General features: G+C 42.7%; 1 protein-coding gene and 1 long non-coding RNA gene across 7 annotated transcripts in view; one reads left to right on the top strand and one right to left on the bottom strand.

Moving 5' to 3' along the window:
* The window catches only part of LNX1 (ligand of numb-protein X 1), a 192,153-nt gene that overhangs the window by 35,768 nt on the left and 131,160 nt on the right, over positions 1-25,225 (bottom strand). For 5 of the 6 annotated variants that reach the window (XM_030922374.1, XM_030922371.1, XM_030922366.1 and 2 more), the window contains 4 exons: positions 20,694-20,935; positions 20,031-20,183; positions 3,551-3,753; positions 945-1,316 (listed from right to left, as the gene is read on the bottom strand). In XM_030922374.1, the coding sequence (XP_030778234.1) occupies positions 945-1,316; positions 3,551-3,753; positions 20,031-20,183; positions 20,694-20,935 (970 nt within the window). Of the gene's footprint in view, positions 1-944; positions 1,317-3,550; positions 3,754-20,030; positions 20,184-20,693; positions 20,936-21,425; positions 21,492-25,225 lie in introns of those variants that run through there. The other variant, XM_030922387.1, reaches the window with a different exon arrangement.
* Positions 5,955-25,225, top strand: part of LOC104666887 — a 29,985-nt gene continuing 10,714 nt past the window's right edge. The window contains exons 1-3 of the long non-coding RNA XR_004054756.1: positions 5,955-6,005; positions 6,289-6,382; positions 7,719-7,847. This is a non-coding gene — a long non-coding RNA (uncharacterized LOC104666887). The remainder of the gene's footprint in view (positions 6,006-6,288; positions 6,383-7,718; positions 7,848-25,225) is intronic.

The following is a 25,225-nucleotide window of genomic DNA, read 5'->3' as shown; positions in this document are numbered from 1 at the left end:
CGCCTTGGCCTCTTGAGTAGCTGGGACTACAGGTGCATGCCATGATGCCTGACTAATTTCTTGAATTTTGTAAAGACGAGGTCTCACGATGCTGTCCAGGCTGGTCTCAAACTCCTGAGCTCAAGTCACCTTCCTGCTTTGGCTTCCCAAAGTGTTGGGATTACAAGTGTGAGCCTCCACACCTGGCTGAGCTACCACATCCCACATGGCACAGCTTCTTACGGGAGTAAATACAACTAGATGTCTTAGATGCATCCCGAGTGTATGTAACTGACCCCTGGGTCTACAATGGACATACTGGGTACAGGGATGACACGACCCTGCTGACCCTGAGTGATCCTAATTCTGTGAGATTGTAGCATACAACCCAACGTGTTTATCTGCAGTCAGACTTGATGGCTGACAACACAACACCTAGGGAATGTCCATGGCCTTGAGGCCATCATTTGCTTGTGTAATGTTCTTTTTTTTTTTTTTTTGAGATGGGTCTCACTCTTGTTGCCCAGGCTGGAGTGCAATGGTGCGATCTCAGCTTACTGCAACCTCTCCGCCTCCTGGTTTCAAGCGATTCTCCCGCCTCAGCCCCCTGAATAGCTGGGATTACAGGAATCTGCCACCATGCCTGGCTAGTTTTTTATATTTTTAGTAGAGATGGGGTTTCACCCTGTTGGCCAGGCTGGCCTTGAACTCCTGACCTCAGGTGATCCACCCGCCTCAGGCCTCCCAAAGTGCTGGGATTCCAGGCGTGGGCCACCACGCTCAGCTGAGTAATGTTCTTACCTGGGCAGAAGCTTTCTAAATGTTGGTCTTTCCATCCTGACCCCTTGAAAGGGAGGCACTGCATGACACATGTGGTAGTGACGGGGTGCCTGGTTCAGGGGGATTTGCATTCTTGCTCATGTACGGGGTTTCTGACTGGGATCCTGGAATGATCTGTGACTCACCTGAATCAGATGAGCCGCACTTTCTGGGCTGCCATATCGAAGGTCATGTCCGTTGATGGCTAACACGCGGTCGTTCTCCTCGAGCTGACCATGTCGATCTGCCACACCACCATCCAGGACATTGAAGATGAAAACCCCAGGCTCATCCACCTTGCGCACCAGTTTTATTCCAAGCTGCTCCTCGGGGCTACTTTTGTTGAGAATCACATGGAAGCTGTCATCCCGGGATCCGTAGGCATCCAAGGCCTGTCCATTGTTCCTGCTGCGGAACTTCTGTTCACGCAGCACAGTCAGCCACAGCACCTGGCAGGGCTGCCGCAGGAGACGCACGGCATAGTTGTGAGGGACGTTGCTGATGTCCATCCCGTTGACCTGGGGGCAGGTGGAACAATCGTGTGGTCAGCTCCACCTGTCACATCCCTTCCTGAAAGATCCAGGCCCACAGAATAGCCAGGATCCTGTCTTTAAAGACTGCTCTGCTCTCCCACCTCATCCTGTGTCCAATAACTGCACCTTCCAACAGCGTTTCTAACCCTGTTCTCTCCAAGCGTGGCCTGCAGCACCTCTCCAGGCCTCTGTGAGTAGACATCATCTTTCTCCACCTTGTTCTTACCCAAGCCCACATATTTATTCCCAGAATCCTGGCCTTCATTTCTGTTGTCATTATTTTTTAGCTGGCAGGAAGAGAGGAAAGGAAGATAAGGTAGGAAAAGGCAAAAGAAAAGCATTTTTCCAATTTGCCTCAGTCAAATGATTGCATTAAACAGCTGTTCAAGCCGAGTTGACATTTTCTTCCCAAAAATCTCCAACTGAATTTTTCTCCCTGGGTCAACTCATACCCGAACTTCCGGTCCTCACCACTGTGTGTGTATGCAGATGTTCTAGCGTGTGACTGAGGGTCTGTGAGTATGTGAGCATGAAGGAGCGTATGTGTGTATGATACTGTGTATGTGCGCATGGGAACGTGTCAGGTCTCAGGGTGGTCCCCTGCAAGATTTTTTTTGCCCGTGTTCTCAGCAAAAGGAAGAAATCCTTGCACAGTTTCAAACAAACTGATATGAAAGGAAGTTTCTAGACTCTTTTATTGAAAAGCTAGATCTCTTTATAAAGTTACTTAAACAAGCTTAAGCTCGGCCCTCTCATTTGTGCCTCACTACTGATGTGTAGAGCTGACACTGCATGGGGCTTTCTGGTTTTAATTTCTCTGGCTACACAGGCCCAGCCTGGAGGCTGTAGCCCCCATGTTGGAAGAAAACAATTTCACAGCAAGCGAAGCACTCTGTGCTTGAGGAAAGAGGCCCCATGGAGGAGAAATAACTTTCTTCAATTTCTGTAGTTTGATAAGATTTCTTGTATTTGTAGCCAATTGTTAGAGAAGGCTTGGAACAGGCTTTACAAAGTCCTTTCTTGAGGATACAGTCACCTGTTCTCTGGTGCAGCTCCAGAGGCTCCCTCATGCAAAGGCAAAGCTCACCACCCTTGTCCAAGCACAGGTGAGGAGAGCACCTGAGGTGGCAGGACCCGGTTCCCCCATCACCTCTGGGCCCAGAGAAGGTCAGGGGAGTCAGGGTTGCCTGCTAAATAGTCCTGGCAGCCCTTTTGCTTGTAAGCGCCAGTTGAAGGCCACAGGAATCAAAATGTTTTATTATGCAACCCTCCCAGGCAGCATAGTTTCCACTAGAACTGGGAGGCAGCCATGCACAGTGTCGCTGATTGTACTGCGGACTGCCCCGAGGGCCCTGTCTTCTGCTCCACCTCAGAAGCCAGCAGGAATTTCAGCATTTCTGTGAAAACTGCTTTAGGTTATTTCTCCTCTTATTCCAATCAGCTTGCCAAAGAATCAGCTCATAATGTGACAGGAGCTGGTCCCTCAGCAACCTAGAAGGGATGGGATAGAACTGTTATCTGAGTGTCAGATAGAAAATGTATGAGCAGGGAGGGGTTTCTTGTCACTTTTGGCAAACATTGGACTTCTGTCTGATAAACAGCTCTTTATCCTTTCTGTTCTGAAAATTCCTCCTTAAAGTCCTTCCCTTTAACCAAGCCTCTGAGGACAGTAACACCCAAAGCATTCTATTCCAACACCTGTCTCCCCTGGAATGTCTCTGGGTTGGTGAAACTAGCATAGAGATTACTTTTATTTTCAGGGAGGGCCATAAGACTATAGGAAATTGACTTTCAAAGAGTAGGTGATTGTGATTAAATAAAATACAAAATGTTCTACTAATCTACTCTAAAAACAATTTAAGAAAATATTGTCCCCGTTTTATTTTATATTAATGCTCTTTTAAAAAAGAGATAAAAGAAGAAAGAGGAGGTGGAGAAAGGGAACGAAGAGGAAGATGGAAAAAGCTAAAAGGGAGAAGAGGGGACAGACAAAATGATATATAGAGATAAATATTAATGTACAGAGAGAAAGGGTGGAGAGCGTGAAAGAGCGAGACAGAGAGAAACAAAGATCTCAATTAAATGACAAATCTCAGAGTCATAAAATGATAGAAAGTGACTATCCACATTTATTTTACCATTTTGCTCATTCATCTATGCATCTACCCAATTATTTGCTCAGAAGCCCCTTGCTGCAGCCCCACAGCCATAGTCTCTACCTTTAGAATGATGTCTCCTGGCAGTAGCCGGCCGTCTCTGGCAATCACCCCATCACGATAAATGTGTTGGATAATGATATGGACCAGTGGGGTTTCGCTACCTCCCACCAGCCTAATGGAGAGGCTTTCACTGGGATCTACTCGATTGATCTTGATGCTGGTAATTTCGCCATCTGGAATCAGGTGGTACAACCTCGGAAAGACTGAAATGGATAAAGAGTGTTTATTTAAGACACCCACCCAATGGACCTTTCCAACTACTCTTCTTGCCAAACTTCAGTGTCAGCCAAACTAAACTATTCATTTTTCCTCATACATGTTTTCCATTTTCCTGCCTCTGTGCCAGTGTAAGTTTCTCTGCTTGGAATGTTTTTCATCCCAAGCTTAAACCCAATTTTTCCTTCAAGGCCCTTCCAATTAAACTCTACCCTGATTCCTCCTTCTCTTGCTCTAAACAGTCCATTTCCTATAAAGCTTTCTAGCTAATTCTCACGGCACTCAATCCTTTACTGTTATTTTTATCTTTTTTTTATTTTTATTTTTATTTGAGACAGGGTCTCACTCTGTTGCTTAGGTTGGAGTGCAGTGTCTCACTACAACCTCCGCCTCCTGAGCTCAAGTGATCTTCCCACCTCAGCCTACCAAGTAGCTAAGACTACAGGCACATGCCACCATTCCTGGCAAATTTTTGTATTTTTTGTAGAGACGGAGTTTTGTCATGTTGTCCAGGCCAGTCCTGAACTCCTGAGCTCAGGTGATCCACCCACCTCGGCCTCCCAAAGTGCTGGGATTACAAGTGTGAGCCATCGCGCCCGGCTTATACTCATTTCTTATATACCTCATATCATGTCCATAAAACCTGAGGGCATAATCTCTGGCTGTTCCATGGTTCTCTACACATATCTCTGCATGCAGGGGCCTCTAGCTGAAGTTTATTGAATTAATAGAAGTGAATGAATGATTTTTAATGGAATGAATTGCAGTTTTATCACTTGTTTATTGAGAGGTAAAAAACAGAACCCATCTGCCATTTTGCCCTCTCAGATAATTTTGAAAATTTCTTCCTTAAAGATTCTGCTTTTCAGGCTTGGGGGAACATCATTTCTTTCTACCAGACATTGTTGTCAACAAATGGAAGAGGCCTGATTCATGATCAAGAAGAGGCCAAGGCCTAGTTGGTGGCCTTGGGCGGTTCATCCCTGGTTTGCCTGAAATCACTGAATTCAGAGCAAGGAGATTTAAAGATCATCTAGGCTGGTGTTTTCAAACTGTATTTTTTTTTTTTTTTTTGATTGTCACAAATAAGTTTATATTATATAGTTAGAGATTCTATTACATAATTCATCAATTTTAGATACCACTTTATTATTTTTTTATTTTTATTTTTATTTTTTATTATACTTTAAGTTCTAGGGTACATGTGCATAACGTGCAGGTTTGTTACATATGTATACTTATGCCATGTTGGTGTGCTGCACCCATCAACTCGTCAGCACCCATCAATTCATCATTTATATCATGTATAACTCCCCAATGCAATCCCTCCCTCCTCCCCCCTCCCCCCTCCCCATGATAGACCCCAGTGTGTGATGTTCCCCTTCCCGAGTCCAAGTGATCTCATTGTTCAGTTCCCACCTATGAGTGAGAACATGCGGTGTTTGGTTTTCTCTTCTTGTGATAGTTTGCTAAGAATGATGGTTTGCCAGCTGCATCCATGTCCCTACAAAGGACGCAAACTCATCCTTTTTTATGGCTGCATAGTATTCCATGGTGTATATGTGCCACATTTTCTTAATCCAGTCTGTCACAGATGGACATTTGGGTTGATTCCAAGTCTTTGCTATTGTGAATAGTGCCGCAATAAACATACGTGTACATGTGTCTTTGTAGTAGACTAATTTATAATCCTTTGGGTATATACCCAGTAGTGGGATGGCTGGGTCATATGGTACATCTAGTTCTAGATCCTTGAGGAATTGCCATACTGTTTTCCATAATGGTTGAACTAGTTTACAATCCCACCAACAGTGTAAAAGTGTTCCTATTTCTCCACATCCTCTCCAACACCTGTTGTTTCCTGACTTCTTAATGATTGCCATTCTAACTGGTGTGAGATGGTATCTCATTGTGGTTTTGATTTGCATTTCTCTGATGGCCAGTGATGATGAGCATTTTTTCGTGTGTCTGTTGGCTGTATGAATATCTTCTTTTGAGAAATGTCTGTTCATATCCCAAACTGTATTTTTAAACTGATGAATCTGCTTTCCTCAAGAAATCTCTCCTAGCTCTCTGCTCATCTCTCATCCCATTGTGACCACACAGAAAACAGCTGCTCTAATTGTTCTGCTGCTTGACAGTGATAGTCAAACCCTACAAGTGAGGAGGTTTAAGACTGAGAGAAGGGGAGTGAAGCAATGGGCTGGACATCCCAAAGTTAGGTGGCCCTGAGAGCCAGGTCAGAACCCAGAGCTCTGGTGACCGGTACTCTCTCCCAGGTATCCCTGGAACCAGGGATTCACAGCCAGGCCAGAGCCCACGAGGGACTTGCTCTATGGACCTACGAGTCAGCAGCACCGACTGGCATTTTCTTCACTTCAGTTTGAATGTAAGTGTTCAGAGGGGACACCAACAAGTGGTGGGAACAAGCCACACCTAGCTTGGTGGAAAAACTGGCTCCTCCAAGTGACTAAAGGCTCAAATTTCAATGGTAAGGGCTGAGATGCTTGTGTCTTCTGTAGGTGCTGACAGCTGCCTCTCCTTAAGAGTCTCTTTTCGTTATGGCATCTGGAAAGATCTCACATGGCAGGCCTGCTTCTGGATAGTCTGTTCCTTGTGAGCATTTGCAAAATCTGTGACCTTAGTCCATTTTCCCTAATGAATTAATGAGTACTCAATTCTTTAAGAACAATAAAGAATTAAAATTATTTCTAAGTATGTTAGAGCAAAGTAACTTAGTAGGTAGAGGAAACCTGAGATGTTGCAAATGTGGGTCCTTAATCTCTATACTGATTGAACTGAAGTGACTGCATAAGGCAGGGGTAGCTGGCTTCATCAGTCAGTTCCTGGTACTACCAGTACTCGGGTGATTGAGTTCAATTAATGTTTAAACTACCTTGGTTATATTAAGTAGGCTATATCACAGGCACTTGCTAGAGCATGTCTGGTATAACAAGGGAATGGAAAAAAAATTCATTCTGAGCAAAGAAAGACTTGGAAATAATCACAAAAGCCAATTTTCCCTCCCTCATTCCCCTTCCCTTGTTACCATCTTTTCCAACAGATTTACAAAAACCACACTACCAAACCTAAACCTCTAGAGAATTTTTGATATGATACCTTGAAAGGACATACCATTCACACTTGTAAATGATGTTAGAGCAACACCAATGAGATCCTAGTGACCTTAAAGAGATAAAGGAATTTTTAAACTGCAACACTTGTGTTGGTCTGGAAAGAAAAGAATTTGTTCAATATTATATCCTTACTCAAGGACTAAAGGATATAATCTTATTAGCTGAGAGTTTGTTATATGCTGACATTGAGTTAAGGTATTTGGACGCATTTTTTGTTTAGTCTTCACAATAACCCTATGAAATAGATGATAATTATTATTATTATTTTTTTTTTGAGAGACAGGGTCTCACTCTGTCACCCACGCTGGAGTGTAGTGGTACGATCTTGGCTCAAAGCAGCCTTGACCTCATGGCTCAGGCAATCCTCCCACCTCAGCCCAAGAAGCTGGGAGTACAGGTGTGTGCCACCACATCCCATGAATTTCATTTTTTGTAGAGCCAAAGTCTCACTATGTTGCCCAGGCTGGTCTCAAACTCCTGGGCTCAAGGGATCCTCTTGCCTTGACCTCCAAGTGCTAGGATTCCAGGTGTGAGCCACCATGCCCAGACCCATCTCTGTCTTTTCAGATGAAGAAATGCTGAAGCTTAGAGCATTAAGCAACCCAGCCAGGGTCACACAGTTGATAAACAGTGGTGCCAGTCCCTTTACTGACATTAAAAGAATGGATACACCATGCCAGGAGGCCAACAATAGGTTGCTGAAGCAGTGAGGCCCTCTGACCATTTTTGAAAGCATTGTTGCCTCACAAATTCTGTGACGACATCGATACCAACCTAGCTGAGTCTTAACACCTCACTCCATTCTGGAGTTACAGCTTCTTAGTGTGTTTGAGGAAATCCAATCTCTCCCACTCCAGCCCGCCTATGCATGGAACATGGCTGCTATCTCTGTGTTCTGGAAACATGGCTCCAATCTTGCAATAACTCTACACAAGAGCTCCCAGGTGTGTTCACTGCCCCCAAATCAAGTACAGACTCCTAAGTAATAATCAGGACACACTATGATCTGACCTTCACCTCATCTCCTGTATTGGTCTGGAAAGAAAATAATTTATTCAATATTATGTCCTCACTCAAGGACTAAAGGATATAATAATAATTATTAACTGAGTTTATGCTGGCATTGAGCTAAGCTACTTGAATTCATTTTCCAACACATGGCATCCCAACATCCATCCAAGTCATAAGCCATTCCTTAAACATGGATTACACTGTCCCCTATAGCTGCTATGGTCATTAATTTATACCTCATTCTTCATAGTACAGGCATATCTCTGAGATATTGTGGGTTTGGTTCCACACTGCCATAATAAAGTGAGTCTTTTGGTTTCTCTGTGGTTATAAGAGTTATGTTTACACTGTAGTCTATCAAGTATACAATAGCATATTTTTTAAAATGTACCTACCTCAATTTAAAAATACTTTATTGCTAAAACATGCTGTTTAATGATCATCTGAGCCTTCAGTTGTAATCTTTTCCTGGTAGAGGGCTTTGCCTTGATGTTGATGGCTGCTGACTGATCACAATGGTGGTTGCTGAAAGTTGGGAGTGGCTTTGGCAATTTCTTAAAATAAGATGACCATGAAGTTTGCCACATCAGCTGACTCTTGTGAAAGATTTTTATGCAGATTCTCTGTAGAATGCAGTGCTGTTTGATAGCATTTAAACTTCAGTAGAACTTCTTTCAAAATTGGAGTCAATTCTCTACTAACCTTGCTGTTTTATCAACTATGTTTATATAATATTCCCAATCCTTTCTTGTTGTTTCAACAATGTTCACAGCATCTTCAGCAGTAGTTTCCATCTCAAGAAACCACTTTCTTTGCTCATCCATAAGAAGCAACTCTACACTCGTTCAAGTTTCATTATGAGATTGCAACAATTTGGTCATATCTTTTTTTTTGTTTTTTGAGACTGAGTCTTGCTCTGTTGCCCAGGCTGGAGTGCAGTGGCATGATCTCAGCTCACTGCAAGCTCCACCTCCCGGGTTCAAGCCATTCTCCTGCCTCGGCCTCCTGGAATTTGGTCATATCTTCAAGCTCCACTTCCAATTCTAGTTCTCTTGCTATTTCCACCACATCTATAGTTACTTTTCTCCACTGAAGTCTTGAACCCCGGAAAGTCATCCATGAGAATTAGAATCAACTTCCTCCAATCTCCTGTTAATGTTGATATTTTGACCTTCTCCCATGAATCACTAATGTTCTTAATGGCATGTAGAAGGGTGAATCCTTTCCAGGATTTCAATTTTCCTTGCCCAGATCCATCAGAGGAATCACTATCTATGGCAGCTATAGCCTTTCGAAATTTATTTCTTAAATAATGACTTAAAAGTAGAAATTACTGGCCAGGCGCGGTGGCTCACGCCTGTAATCCCAGCATTTTGGGAGGCCGAGGCAGGCAGATCACAAGGCTAGGAGATCGAGACTGTCCTGGCTAACACGGTGAAACTCCGTCTCTACTAAACATATAAAAAATTAGCTGGGCGTGGTGGCGGGTGCCTGTAGTCCCAGCCTCTCGGCAGGCTGAGGTGGGAGAATGGCGTGAACCTGGGAGGTAGAGCTTGCAGTGAGCTGAGATCACACCACTGCACTCCAGCCTGAGCAACAGAGTGAGACTCTGTCTTAAAAAAAAAAATAAAAAGTAGAAATTACTCTTTGATCCATGGGCTGCAGAATGGATATTGTGTTAGCAGGCATGAAAACAACATTACTCTTGTACATCTCCATTGAAGTACTTGGGTAACCAGGATGCATTATCAATGAGTAGTAATATTTTAAAAGGAATCTTTCTTTCTGAGCAGTAGGCCTCAACAGTGGAATTAAAATATTGAGTAAACCATGCTGTAAAAAGATGTGCTGCCATCAGGCTTTGTTGTTCCATGGATAGAGTACAGGTAGAAGAGATTTAGCATAATTCTTAAGGGCCCTAGGAGTTTTGAAATGATAAATGAGCACTGGTCTCCACCTTAAAGTCACCAGCTGTATTAGCCCCGAACACAAGTGTCAGCCTGTCCTTTGAAGCTTTGAAGCCAGGCATTGACTTCTCTCTAGTTAAGAAAGTCCTAGATGGCATATTCTCCCAATATAAGGCTGTATCATCTACATTGAAAATCTGGGGGGGGGGGGAGGGGGCGGAGCAAGATGGCCGAATAGGAACAGCTCCAGTCTCCAACTCCCAGCGCGAGCGACACAGAAGACCGGTGATTTCTGCATTTTCAACTGAGGTACTGGGGTCATCTCACTAGGGAGTGCCAGACAATCGGTGCTGGTCAGCTGCTGCAGCCTGACCAGCGAGAGCTGAAGCAGGGCGAGGCATCGCCTCACCTGGAAGCGCAAGGGGGAAGGGAATCCGTTTTCCTAACCAGGGGAACTGAGACACACAACACCTGGAAAATCGGGTAACTCCCACCCCAATACTGAGCTTTAAGCAAACGGGCACACCAGGAGAATATATACCACACCTGGCCGGGAGGGTCCCACGCCCACGGAGCCTCCCTCACTGCTAACACAGCAGTCTGTGGCAATCTATCCGCAAGGCAGCAGCGAGGCTGGGGGAGGGGCGCCCGCCATTGCTGAGGCTTAAGGAGGTAAACAAAGCCGCTGGGAAGCTCGAACTGGGTGGAGCTCACAGCAGCTCAAGGAAGCCTGCCTGTCTCTGTAGTCTCCACCTCTGGGGACAGCGCACAGCTGAAGACCAACAGGGGAAGCAGCGGGAGCCGGTGCAGACGCGAACGACTCTGTCTGACAGCTTTGGGGAGAGCCGTGGATCTCCCAATGCGGAGGCTGAGATCTGAGAACGGACAGACTGCCTGCTCAGGTGGGTCCCTGACCCCTGAGTAGCCTAGCTGGGAGACATCCCCCACTAGGGGCAGTCTGACACCCCACACCTCACAGGGTGGAGTACACCCCTGAGAGGAAACTTCCAAAGGAAGAATCAGACAGGTACACTCGCTGTTCAGCAATATTCTATCTTCGGCAACCTCTGCTGCTGATACCCAGGCAAACAGGGTCTGGAGTGGACCTTAAGCAATCTCCAACAGACCAACAGACAGTCCTTCTGACTGTCAGAAGGAAAACTATCAAACAGGAAGGACACCTATACCAAAACCCCATCAGTACGTCACCATCATCAAAGACCAGAGACAGATAAAACCACAAAGATGGGGAAGAAGCAGGGCAGAAAAGCTGGAAATTCAAAAAATAAGAGTGCATCTCCCCCTGCAAAGGAGCGCAGCCCATCGCCAGCAACGGATCAAAGCTGGTCAGAGAATGACTTTGACGAGATGAGAGAAGAAGGCTTCAGTCCATCAAACTTCTCAGAGCTAAAGGAGGAATTACGTACCCAGCGCAAAGAAACTAAAAATCTTGAAAAAAGAGTGGAAGAATTGACAACTAGACTAATTAATGCAGAGAAGGTCATAAACAAAATGACAGAGATGAAAACCATGACACGAGAAATACGTGACAAATGCACAAGCTTCAGTAACCGACTCGATCAACTGGAAGAAAGAGTATCAGCGATTGAGGATCAAATGAATGAAATGAAGTGAGAAGAGAAACCAAAAGAAAAAAGAAGAAAAAGAAATGAACAAAGCCTGCAAGAAGTATGGGATTATGTAAAAAGACCAAATCTACGTCTGATTGGGGTGCCTGAAAGTGAGGGGGAAAATGGAACCAAGTTGGAAAACACTCTTCAGGATATCATCCAGGAGAACTTCCCCAACCTAGTAGAGCAGGCCAACATTCAAATTCAGGAAATACAGAGAACGCCACAAAGATACTCCTCCAGAAGAGCAACTCCAAGACACATAATTGCCAGATTCACCAAAGTTGAAATGAAGGAAAAAATCTTACGTGCAGCCAGAGAGAAAGGTCGGGTTACCCACAAAGGGAAGCCCATCAGACTAATAGCAGATCTCTCGGCAGAAACTCTACAAGCCAGAAGAGAGTGGGGGCCAATATTCAACGTTCTTAAAGAAAAGAATTTTAAACCCAGAATTTCATATCCAGCCAAATTAAGTTTCATAAGTGAAGGAGAAATAAAATCCTTTACAGATAAGCAAATGCTTAGAGATTTTGTCACCACCAGGCCTGCCTTACAAGAGACCCTGAAGGAAGCCCTAAACATGGAAAGGAACAACTGGTACCAGCCATTGCAAAAACATGCCAAAATGTAAAGACCATCGAGGCTAGGAAGAAACTGCATCAACTAACGAGCAAAATAACCAGTTAATATCATAATGACAGGATCAAGTTCACACATAACAATATTAACCTTAAATGTTAATGGACTAAATGCTCCAATTAAAAGACACAGACTGGCAAACTGGATAAAGAGTCAAGACCCATCAGTCTGCTGTATTCAGGAGACCCATCTCACATGCAGAGACATACATAGGCTCAAAATAAAGGGATGGAGGAAGATTTACCAAGGAAATGGAGAACAAAAAAAAGCAGGGGTTGCAATCCTAGTCTCTGATAAAACAGACTTTAAACCATCAAAGATCAAAAGAGACAAAGAAGGCCATTACATAATGGTAAAGGGATCAATTCAACAGGAAGAGCTAACTCTCCTAAATATATATGCACCCAATACAGGAGCACCCAGTTTCATAAAGCAAGTGCTTAGAGACTTACAAAGAGACTTAGACTCCCATACAATAATAATGGGAGACTTCAACACTCCACTGTCAACATTAGACAGATCAACGAGACAGAAAGTTAACAAGGATATCCAGGAATTGAACTCATCTCCGCAGCAAGCAGACCTAATAGACATCTATAGAACTCTCCACCCCAAATCAACAGAATATACATTCTTCTCAGCACCACATCGCACTTATTCCAAAATTGACCACATAATTGGAAGTAAAGCACTCCTCAGCAAATGTAAAAGAACAGAAATTATAACAAACTGTCTCTGAGACCACAGTGCAATCAAACGAGAACTCAGGACTAAGAAACTCAATCAAAACCGCTCAACTACATGGAAACTGAACAACCTGCTCCTGAATGACTACTGGGTACAAAACGAAATGAAAGCAGAAATAAAGATGTTCTTTGAAACCAATGAGAACAAAGATACAACATACCAGAATCTCTGGGACACATTTAAAGCAGTGTGTAGAGGGAAATTTATAGCACTAAATGCCCACAAGAGAAAGCAGGAAAGATCTAAAATTGACACTCTAACATCACAATTAAAAGAACTAGAGAAGCAAGAGCAAACACATTCAAAAGCTAGCAGAAGGCAAGAAATAACTAAGATCAGAGCAGAACTGAAGGAGATAGAGACACAAAAAACCCTCCAAAAAATCAATGAATCCAGGAGTTGGTTTTTTGAAAAGATCAACAAAATTGACAGACCGCTAGCAAGACTAATAAAGAAGAAAAGAGAGAGGAATCAAATAGACGCAATAAAAAATGATAAAGGGGATATCACCACCGACCCCACAGAAATACAAACTACCATCAGAGAATACTATAAACGCCTCTACACAAATCAACTAGAAAATCTAGAAGAAATGGATAATTTCCTGGACACTTACACTCTCCCAAGACTAAACCAGGAAGAAGTTGAATCCCTGAATAGACCAATAGCAGGCTCTGAAATTGAGGCAACAATTAATAGCCTACCCACCAAAAAAAGTCCAGGACCAGATGGATTCACAGCTGAATTCTACCAGAGGTACAAGGAGGAGCTGGTACCATTCCTTCGGAAACTATTCCAATCAATAGAAAAAGAGGGAATCCTCCCTAACTCATTTGATGAGGCCAACATCATCCTGATACCAAAGCCTGGCAGAGACACAACAAAAAAAGAGAATTTTAGACCAATATCCCTGATGAACATCGATGCAAAAATTCTCAATAAAATACTGGCAAACCGGATTCAGCAGCACATCAAAAAGCTTATCCACCATGATCAAGTGGGCTTCATCCCTGGGATGCAAGGCTGGTTCAACATTTGCAAATCAATAAACGTCATCCAGCATATAAACAGAACCAAAGACAACAACCACATGATTATCTCAATTGATGCAGAAAAGGCTTTTGACAAAATTCAACAGCCCTTCATGCTAAAAACCCTCAATAAATTCGGTATTGATGGAACGTACCTCAAAATAATAAGAGCTATTTATGACAAATCCACAGCTAACATCATTCTGAATGGGCAAAAACTGGAAAAATTCCCTTTGAAAACTGGCACAAGACAGGGATGCCCTCTCTCACCACTCCTATTCAACATAGTGTTGGAAGTTCTGGCTAGGGCAATCAGGCAAGAGAAAGAAATCAAGGGTATTCAGTTAGGAAAAGAAGAAGTCAAATTGTCCCTGTTTGCAGATGACATGATTGTATATTTAGAAAACCCCATCGTCTCAGCCCAAAATCTCCTTAAGCTGATAAGCAACTTCAGCAAAGTCTCAGGATACAAAATTAATGTGCAAAAATCACAAGCATTCTTATACACCAGTAACAGACAAGCAGAGAGTCAAATCAGGAATGAACTTCCATTCACAATTGCTTCAAAGAGAATAAAATACCTAGGAATCCAACTTACAAGGGATGTCAAGGACCTCTTCAAGGAGAACTACAAACCACTGCTCAGTGAAATCAAAGAGGACACAAACAAATGGAAGAACATACCATGCTCATGGATAGGAAGAATCAATATCGTGAAAATGGCCATACTGCCCAAGGTGATTTATAGATTCAATGCCATCCCCATCAAGCTACCAATGAGTTTCTTCACAGAATTGGAAAAAACTGCTTTAAAGTTCATATGGAACCAAAAAAGAGCCCGCATTGCCAAGACAATCCTAAGTCAAAAGGACAAAGCTGGAGGCGTCACGCTACCTGACTTCAAACTATACTACAAGGCTACAGTAACCAAAACAGCATGGTACTGGTACCAAAACAGAGCTATAGACCAATGAAACAGAACAGAGTCCTCAGAAATAATACCACACATCTACAGCCATCTGATCTTTGACAAACTTGAGAGAAACAAGAAATGGGGAAAGGATTCCCTATTTAATAAATGGTGCTGGGAAAATTGGCTAGCCATAAGTAGAAAGCTGAAACTGGATCCTTTCCTTACCCCTTATACGAAGATTAATTCAAGATGGATTAGAGACTTAAATGTTAGAACTAATACCATAAAAACCCTAGAAGAAAATCTAGGTAGTACCATTCAGGACATAGGCATGGGCAAGGACTTCATGTCTAAAACACCAAAAGCAACGGCAGCAAAAGCCAAAATTGACAAATGGGATCGAATTAAACTAAAGAGCTTCTGCACAGCAAAAGAAACTACCATCAGAGTGAACAGGCAACCTACAGAATGGGAGAAAATTTTTGCAACCTACTCATCTGACAAAGGGCTAATATCCAGAATCTACAAAGAACTCAAACAAATATACAAGAGAAAAACAAACAACCCCATCAAAATGTGGGGAAAGGATATGAACAGACATTTCTCAAAAGAAGACATTCATACAGCCAACAGACACATGAAAAAATGCTCATCATCACTCACCATCAGAGAAATGCAAATCAAAACCACAATGAGATACCATCTCACACCAGTTAGAATGGCAATCATTAAGAAGTCAGGAAACAACAGGTGTTGGAGAGGATGTGGAGAAATAGGAACACTTTTACACTGTTGGTGGGATTGTAAACTAGTTCAACCATTATGGAAAACAGTATGGTAATTCCTCAAGGATCTAGAACTAGATGTACCATATGACCCAGCCATCCCACTACTGGGTATATACCCAGGGGATTATAAATTATTCTACTACAAAGACACATGCACACGTATGTTTATTGCAGCACTATTCACAATAGCAAAGACTTGGAATCAACCCAAATGTCCATCTGTGACAGACTGGATTAAGAAAATGTGGCACATATACACCATGGAATACTATGCAGCCATAAAAAAGGATGAGTTTGCGTCCTTTGTAGGGACATGGATGCAGCTGGAAACCATCATTCTTAGCAAACTATCACAAGAAGAGAAAACCAAACACCGCATGTTCTCACTCATAGGTGGGAACTGAACAATGAGATCACTTGGACTCGGGAAGGGGAACATCACACACTGGGGCCTATCATGGGGAGGGGGGAGGAGGGAGGGATTGCATTGGGGAGTTATACATGATATAAATGATGAATTGATGGGTGCTGACGAGTGGATGGGTGCAGCACACCAACATGGCGTAAGTATACATATGTAACAAACCTGCACGTTATGCACATGTACCCTAGAACTTAAAGTATAATAAAAAAAAAAAAAAAAAAAAAAAAAAAAAAAAAAAAAAGAAAATCTGTTGGCTGAGTGCGGTGGCTCATGTCTGTAATCCTAGCACTCTGGGAGGCCGAGGCGGGTGGATCACCTGAGGTCAGGAGTTCAAGATCAGCCTGGCCAACATGGCGAAACCCTGTCTCTACTAAAAATACAAAAAATTAGCTGGACATGGTGGTACATGCCTGTAATCTCAGCTACTTGGGAGGCTGAGACAGGAGAATCACTTGAACCCAGGAGGCAGTGGTTGCGGTGAGCCGAGATCATGCCACTGCACTCCAGCCTGGGCTACAGAGTGAGCGAGACTCCATCTCAAAAAAAAAAAAAAAAGAAAAAAAAAAAAAGAAAATCTGCTTAGTGGAGCTACCTTCAATGATCTTAGTAAGATCTTCTGGATAACCTGCTGCAGCTTCTAACATCAGCATTTGCTGCTTTGTTAAAATCAGCATTTGCTGCTTCCCTATAATCAGGATTTGTTGCTTTACCTTGCACTGTTATGTTATGGAGATGGCTTCTTTCCTTAAACCTCATTAACCAATCTCTGCTAGCTTCCAACTTTTCTCCTTTAGCTTCTTCACCTCTCTCAGCCTTCACAGAATCAAAGAGAGTTAGGGCCTTCCCTTGGATTAGGCTTTGGTTTAAGGGAATGTTGTGGGTATTTTGTTCTTCTATCCAGTTCACTCAAACTTTCTCCATATCAGCAATATGGCTGTTTTGCTTTGTTAGTCATATGTTCACTGGAAGTAGCACTTTTAATTTCCTTCAAGAACTTTTCCTTTGCATTAATAACTTGGCTATTTGGCACAAGAGACCTAGCTTTAAGCCTACCTTAGCTTTCAATATGCCTTCTTTACTAAGGTTCATTTCTAGTTTTTGATTTAAAGTGAGAGACATGTGGCTCTTCCTTTCACTTGAATACTCAGAAGCTATCGTATGGTTACTAATTGGCTTCATTTCAATACTGTTACATATCAGGGAATAGGGAGGCCCAAGAAGAGAGACATGGGGAAATGGCCAGTGAAGCAGTCAGAACACGCAATTATTAAGTTTACTGACCCATAAGGGCGTGGTTCGTTGCAAGCTACAACAATTACAATAGTAACGCCAAAGATCACTGATCACCTATCACCATAACACATATAATAATTATGAAAAAGTTTGAGATGCTTCAAGAATTACCAAAATGTGACACAGAGACATGAAGTGAGCACATGCTTTTGGAAAAATGGAGCCAACAGACTTGTTCGCTATAGGGTGACCACAAGCTTTCAATTTGTAAAAATAAAAATGAGGTATGCTTTTATTTTATTGTAGTCTTGAATAAACCCCCTGATGCCAGGAACTACATTTTATATTCTTTATATAAAATGACAGCACCTAGGCCGGTGCCTTACATATAATAATCTCTTTTATAAATGTTTTTGTAATAAATATGCAAATATATCTTTTTCAACTTTTTTTTTTTTTTTTTTTTTTTTTGAGATGGAGTCACCCAGGCTAGAGTGCAGTGACACAATCTCAGCTCACTGCAGCCTCTGCCTCCCAGGTTCAAGCAATTCTCCTGCCTCAGCCTCCCAAGTAGCTGGAATTACAAGTACCCATCACCACGCCCTGGCTAATTTTTGTATTTTTAATAGAGATGGGGTTTCACTATGTTGTCCAGGCTGGTCTCAAACTCCCACCCTCAGGTGATATGGCTGCCTCAGCCTCCCAAAGTGTTGGTATTACAGGAGTAAGCCACCACGCCTGGCCCAAGTACTAGAGAACTTTACATGGAGTGGAATTGAGGAGTCTTTAATAAGAGGAAGAGACTGGTGGAAAGGAAGTTCTAATCTTTTCATTTAGTCATTGCACAGACATTTAGTGGATACTTATGTGCCAGACACTGTACTAGGCCTTAAAACAAGGACTCAGAAAAATAATCCCTACACTTTGAGGTATAGTTATATGAAATATGATAATCACTGCTACAGGTGCTTCAAAAACACCTAAAAAGAGGGCTGAGGGAGTCAGTGAGGTTTCCAGGAGGAGGCAAAGGCTTACACTAAACCTGGAAAAAGGAATGTCAATGCCAGCTGAAAGGAGAGTGGGAGTGCAGGCTGGACAATAGAAGGGAGGCGAGAGAAAGACATCCAGCATTTACAGGACTGTAATCAGCTGAGAGCTGTTAGAGCATGCAGCATGTATGTACAGGGTGAGAGGCAATCATGAATAAGTATACAAGAAAAGGTCTGATAAGGCTGCTCATGAATTTTGAGGGCATAATACGTACAGTGGTTTGGGCTCTGCCTCCCAACTCCCAAGAGTAGAGGGCAGTATAAACCAAGAGCTAAGAGAGTAGGCTCTGGAACGAGAGGACCTGAGTCAAAATCTTGGTTCTGCCATTTTCTAGCCGGGTGACTGGACTAATTACCTAATCCCTCTGGGTCTCCGTTTTCTCATCTGTAAAATGGGAATGATAGTCCTATCCCCTTAACATTATTGTCACATCTAAATGACTGAAAACACTATGTGCATACAGAAAGAGCTCATTTTTTTTTTTTTTTTTTTTTTTTTGAGACGGAGTCTTGCTCTGTCGCCCAGGCTGGAGTGCAGTGGCCGGATCTCAGCTCACTGCAAGCTCCGCCTCCCGGGTTTACGCCATTCTCCTGCCTCAGCCTCCCAAGTAGCTGGGACTACAGGCGCCCGCCACCTCGCCCGGCTAGTTTTTCGTATTTTTTTAGTAGAGACGGGGTTTCACCGTATTAGCCAGGATGGTCTTGATCTCCTGACTTCGTGATCCGCCCGTCTCGGCCTCCCAAAGTGCTGGGATTACAGGCTTGAGCCACTGCGCCCGGCCCAAGAGCTCAATTTTTAAAAAATGTTATTATTACTACTCTAAAGTTCTAAGATAAAAAGCAAAGACAGTAGAACAGTATTTCCTCAGCTCCATTTATATTGGAGAAAACACATGGGATCTAAGACTCAACAGCTTGCTTTGCATGAATTCTACAGCCATGTTACCTGGATTCAAAGTTTAGCAAGGTAATTTGGAACAACCTAAAGAACCTCTCTGTGCCACAGTTTCCTCATCTGTAAAACAGGAATAGTAGTAGTGCCGGGTATGGTGGCTCATGCCTGTAATCCCAGCACTTTGAGAGGCCAAGGTGGGTGGATCACCTGAGGTCAGGAGTTCAAGACCAGACTGACCAACATGGAGAAACCCCGTTTCTACTAAAAAATACAAAAAAATGGCTGGCTGTTTTGGCAGGTGCCTGTAATCCCACCTACTTGGGAGGCTGAAGCAGGAGAATCGCTTGAACCCAGGAGGCAGAGGTTGCACCGTTGCACTCTAGCATGGGCGACAAGAGTAAAACTCTGTCTCAAAACACACACACACACATGCACAGAGTATGGGGTTGTTATGAGGCCTAAATGACAAAACGCATGTAAAACACTCAGCACCACACCTCACATGTAGTTGAAAGAGTAAGGAGAGCAAATATATATATTGCATTTATTGTATATGCCAGTCATTGTTTTAAATGTTTTTCACTCATTAACTATAATTCTTCTTCTTCAAATGCATAATGGCACTAGAACCTGAAGGTAAGGGTTTCAACATTTTTTTCTTCAATCTATGTAAAAAGATGATAATACTTTCTGCCTTTAGCTACTTATGTGAGAAGCAGGCTAATCAAAGTAAAAGACATTGTACACCCTTGGGAAGAGAGGGGTCACAAAAGCTGGATGGTGATCAGATTGCATCATCCCTGAAGTCCCCCTGGAAGCCCAGCCCATGTCCATCCTGCCTTGTGGGGAGGTCATTTACCTTCAGGGGCAGTGGTGTTTTCAGAATTTTCCCTGCCCTGGTCAGCGTGGTTGGCAACCGCACTCCCGCTCTTTGTCCTTCGAAGAACACTCAAAGCTCGATTTATTTTTTTAAAAGATCTGCTTCTAATAGTGGATCTCTCAAAGGGCCGTGCTGAGGAAAAGCAACAAGAGGAACAGTAGTTATGATTTAATAGAAATCATCATTTATGTACATATCTGATAAAATATATAAGACATTAACAGTGACTACCTCTAGGTGGTAGGATTGTAGAATTTGCTTACCTGTATTTTCTAAGTTTTCTACAGTGAAATATGTATGATGTGCTTAAAATCCTGCTTTCCTTTTCTGTTTCTGGGCTGAACTGAATACAATAGCACTTTTCTTGAACAGTATGGCTGAAAAATTACTGACACTGCAGGAGTGATGAATCATTAGGTCTCATTTCAGTCCCTTTCACCAAGTCAGATTACACACAGTTTAATGATCGGAGGTACTTGTGGTTTCATTTCACTTTGGAGAATTGGACATTGGGTTCCTGCCAAAACTGCCAGAATGATTTCCCCTTAAAAAACATTTCTAGAACTTTCCACAGTAAGTATTCCACAGAGAGCAATCCCAAGCCAAGGAACCCAATCCTGGACAACCACCCATTTGACTCACCCCTAGTTCGGTTGCTCCGTCCAGAGTCCACTGGGCTGACTGCTGGCTGCCCGTCCTCTGCCGAGGACACGTAGGCAGGGTTGTCTAGGCCAGGCTCGTCTGTCATTAAGGAGATGGTGGCAGCTGCAGAAACCTCTGAGGAGGGAGCCATGGCTGTGAGGCTTGCACAGCCATCTGGACAGCCATCTTGTGAGCGCCTCTTCCTGTCTTTGGTCAGGCCGTAGTGGGAGGCACCTTTACAGCTGTAACAGAACCAGTGGGGAGGTGAGGAAGAGCGTTGGCTCTGCTGCCATTCCTCAGTCAGACCTCTTCAAATACAATTTAAGAATGTATAATAGGCTTGTTGAACTTGGAATTTGATTTGCCTTCCCCTATATTCTCTCTTCCCTGTTCACATGTTGGTACTCAATACACATTTGCCAACCAAGTGAATTAATAATTTGAGATTTTTTTAAAAGATGCCCACTGCATTCTCTTAAAGCAATCTCTACATTGGCTCCTGGAATGCAAATTTATTCAGGTCGCCATGGTGTCTACATGACCAGGTTTTGAGGCTGGCAATGTTCAACTGTTTGGTAATTCCTGCTTGTTGGTGTTTATTTTGACCATGAAAGCCCTTAGTCACACTCTCACTCATTTCTTTTGGATTTTGTTCCCACAGCACTGAACGTAAATATAAAGCTCCTCCCAGATTCCATATTTAACTGTCCATGGAAACAGAATCACCCTCACCACAAAGCCACAGGAGTGAGTTCAGCATTGCTATCCTCTAGCGGCAGCTTGGTGGCTTCCATTCTCTTTCTCTGGCTGGTCTGGGAGGGCCTCCCTGGTGCTAGGGGCTCCCATGATCTGAAAAGTGTCATTCATCGCCATGTTGTCTAGCATTAAGAGAGTAAAACAGCTTTTGTGGATTTTAGCAAAAACATATTTGTCTCTAACCATTCACTGTCCATGCTATAAAAAAAATCCAAAAAATTCCACGAAAACCAAACTTTGTGAGAAAGGCAAGTTATTGGTGCAATAGAGAGAAATTGAAAAAGAACATTCTTGAGGCTCAGGAGACCAGGGTTTGAGCTGATCTAGGTCCATATTTTGCCATGAACATGAACACTGCCACTGGGCAAGTCATTGCAGCTCACAGGCTAGGTTTTTATCAGGAAATGGTGATTTAACTATCTCACTGCACTGTCGGGAGGGTAGCTACAGGTAGCCACTCCAGTTTCCGTAGTTGTGAAGGCAGAAATCATATCATGAGCCCCTTTAAGAAGTGTCCATTTACATATAATGGATGTGTTAATTATAAATTCTTATCAATTCATTACACAAAACCCTATATTATTGAACTATTTTAAATATCCCTTTGAGATCCTACTTTAGGGATGCTTCATGTTTTTGAAAGTAGATGAAATCAAAGGTCAATAATCAAAGGTCAGTCTACAGATACGCACACATGATTTGTAGTGCCCATAGAGTCACAGAAATGGCAGGATGGAAGGTCCTATCATCTAGATTCAAATCCTTGCTCTGAAATTTACTTAGCTGGGTGATCTGGGGAAATTTTATTTAGCTGGCTAAACTTCCCAATTTGCATATACTTTCTGGATTGCTGTGAGGTTTGATTGACATTAAGTCTTATTAGGGGTTCAGTGCTTTTTGCCAAAAGTACTAGAATGAGAATTCATTAAAGTCGTCATGGTATCCACATGACTACAATCAGTTCTCGTGAGACTGTAGCTATTTCCATATTTGATCCATCCTAAGATGCTCTTTTCATGCTTTAACATGTCTAAAATCAGGATGCATGTGTGATTGATGGAGTTGTGAAGTTTCTATTGCCAGGTGGCACTCATGATGCAGATGCCACCATCCCAGCATGGCAAACCTAGTCACATGGGTACCCCTTATCACTTCCATTGAGTTGCCTACATGCTTGGTATTACACCATTGTGTGTAATTGCCATTTGAATGTAATGATTCAGTACTAAAACGAAAAGTTATAGAACACCTCAAAAACCGAACAATTGGATATTGATTAAGTACATATTCATTGTCAGAAGCAGAATCATAATTCCATGTTTTCTTGCAAAGGGATAAGCAAAAGTGTTATATGCTTAGAAAGAAAGATGCACCCAAGGGAATTAAAGGTGGTGTTACATTTTGTTATTGAGAACATTCAAAAAGGATTGCCTGTTTCGTGCCAAGCAACACAACCAAGGGCAGGAGAAGCTGCCAAATTCATCTGAATGGATTTCAAAGCCACAAGAGTCTAGTGTCACCAATCTATACATCATGGGGATATCTTTGGTGTTTGGGGATTATTTAACTAATGACACATTTTAAAATGTCATCTTCTTTGCTGTTACATGAACATGATATCTCTTATCGTCAGTGGCAGCTTAGATTAGATGAAATGTGGTTTTAATATTAGTAGAAAAGGAGTTTGGTTATACAACCTTATGTCCTCATCTTCCAGATGAGAAAACAGGCCTCCAACTTACACTGCTAGTGCTTGTCCTCAGCTGGAAGAGTTCAATCTCTTGGCTTGAATTCGTGAGGTTTTACTGTACTGATTAGCTGCGTTGGCTTGAAATAGTTCTGCTTAAAAATAGTGAAGAGGTTGATCTGGGAAACTCAAAAATTGGTGAAACACTGTGTGATGGAAAAAATAAAAGCCAACTTGCATTTGAGCAGCTCCAGAGTAACAAATACTTGAATGAAACACTTCCAGGCAGGCTGGCAGTATTTGATTAGCAGTGCATGGAAAGCAAGTTCCTAGCTGGTCTGGAAACGGTCTTTTCTGAGGAGGCAGCAATGCTCTTGACCATGTGTCCTGCCAGAGTAGTAATGTTATTTTCCAGTTGGACAAATGACTGGCAAAGGCACAAGCCATGGCTTTGTTGGGAGGACACAGTATGTCCTAGTAAAAGAAAGTGGCACCTTTCTCTGCTGCCCCATCAATGGAGGGTTAAGGTATTTTTAAAATATCTGAATCCCAAGATTATGCCATTAAGAAACCATTGCACTTTCAAATTCTTGGGGTTCTAAAGATAAGTTTTTGAGTCAAGGAAAGGAAAACCTCATAAAGTAGGTAAGTAGCCTTTCCTTTGGTCTCATATCACAGCTGTTCTTACAACAGCTGGGGAGGGTGCAGAGTCTTGATTTAGGTATTCAGACTCACATATTTTGAGTAATAAAGGCTCTACCAACGCAACTCATACTGTGTAATGTTAGCTTTCTCCAGTCTCTTGGCTTAGCTTGAGCCAGAGACAGAGTGATCTATGAAGGTAGCAGCTTGTACTTACTAATTATCTCCTTTGTGGTGACTAATACTGGGGCAGCTTGATTTACAAGCATGAAAGAGGGAAGAAGTGGGGAAGAGCTGATTAGCATTGGCTAGGACAAGAACATACGGTGAACCTCGGGGTTGTGTTCAAAGCAAGCAGGATTTATGCTTCCTTTCAGTTGCTCTGAGCACTAAGTACTCTCAGGTGGTGAAGGGCGATGGCCATGAACTTGAAGGATGAATACAAGGAACACAGAAAACCCCTTTTCAACCAAACCACAAGCTTTGGATGTGCTGTTCATTCAAATGAGCAACTCTGAAAAATCAGTTTTCTTGGGAGATCCTGAGCTCTTTTGTCAAAGTGAGTAGAGGTAAATCTGTCTTAATATAAGAACACTAACATTCAATGCCAGAAATTTTGTCTCTTTTGAGGTTGGAGGGGGGATAAGAAAAGAAAATGAATCTCCTTCCTGCAAAACTTCTAAGTCTGAGTTCACTGCTAATGAGAGTTGGAGACGAGACACAGGAGGGACCTCAGATGTGATTCACAGAGGTTCTGATAGGGTATCCTCTGCAAAGGTCACCCAACAGGGCAGCATGATCTGGGTTCCCATGAAGAGCTCCTTTCTGATGCTGAACTTACCCACTTATAATAGAATAAGTGTTGTTCACAAAGCGAGTTGATACTCATCATCATCATCCAGCCATACAACCTCCCTTTGATCTCTCCTACTTTCTGTAAATTCTTTCTCTCGGTTCACTGTTGCATTAGCAAACATTGAGTCAACTCTCACTTTGGGTTCATTAATTGCCCAGTCTGATCTGACTTCAAACAAGAGCTTGCAAATTCATATGCTCGTCAGGTAAGACAACGAGGGAAGGAAGGCCATTGGGGACCATGGTGAGCAGTGCTGCTCGACTTAAGGACACAGTGGCTGCTCCACTCTTCTCTGTTAAAAAGGCTAGCCCAGTGGCCCCCGAAAAATATGGAAGCAGAAATCTAGTTTCAATGTAAAATCTCTTGATTTTTTAAATGGTAGCAACACATTCGAAAATCTTAAATACACTGTGTGGTCCAAACAAAACACATCTGCAAGTCAGCTCTAGCTCCAGAGATGGCACATTCTAATCTCTGGTAATACAAAAAACTGCCAACATGAGTAGATGGGAACCATTTTTCTTTTCTTAGTCCTCCAGAAAGCAACACTACCCTCTCCTCTTTCTCCAGTCTTCCTCTCTACCCACTATT

This window comes from Rhinopithecus roxellana, chromosome 2, assembly GCF_007565055.1.
Source record: "Rhinopithecus roxellana isolate Shanxi Qingling chromosome 2, ASM756505v1, whole genome shotgun sequence".
Lineage (NCBI taxonomy): Eukaryota > Metazoa > Chordata > Mammalia > Primates > Cercopithecidae > Rhinopithecus > Rhinopithecus roxellana.
Note: the sequence above shows the minus strand (reverse complement) of the source record. Positions and strands in the feature narration are given on the sequence as shown.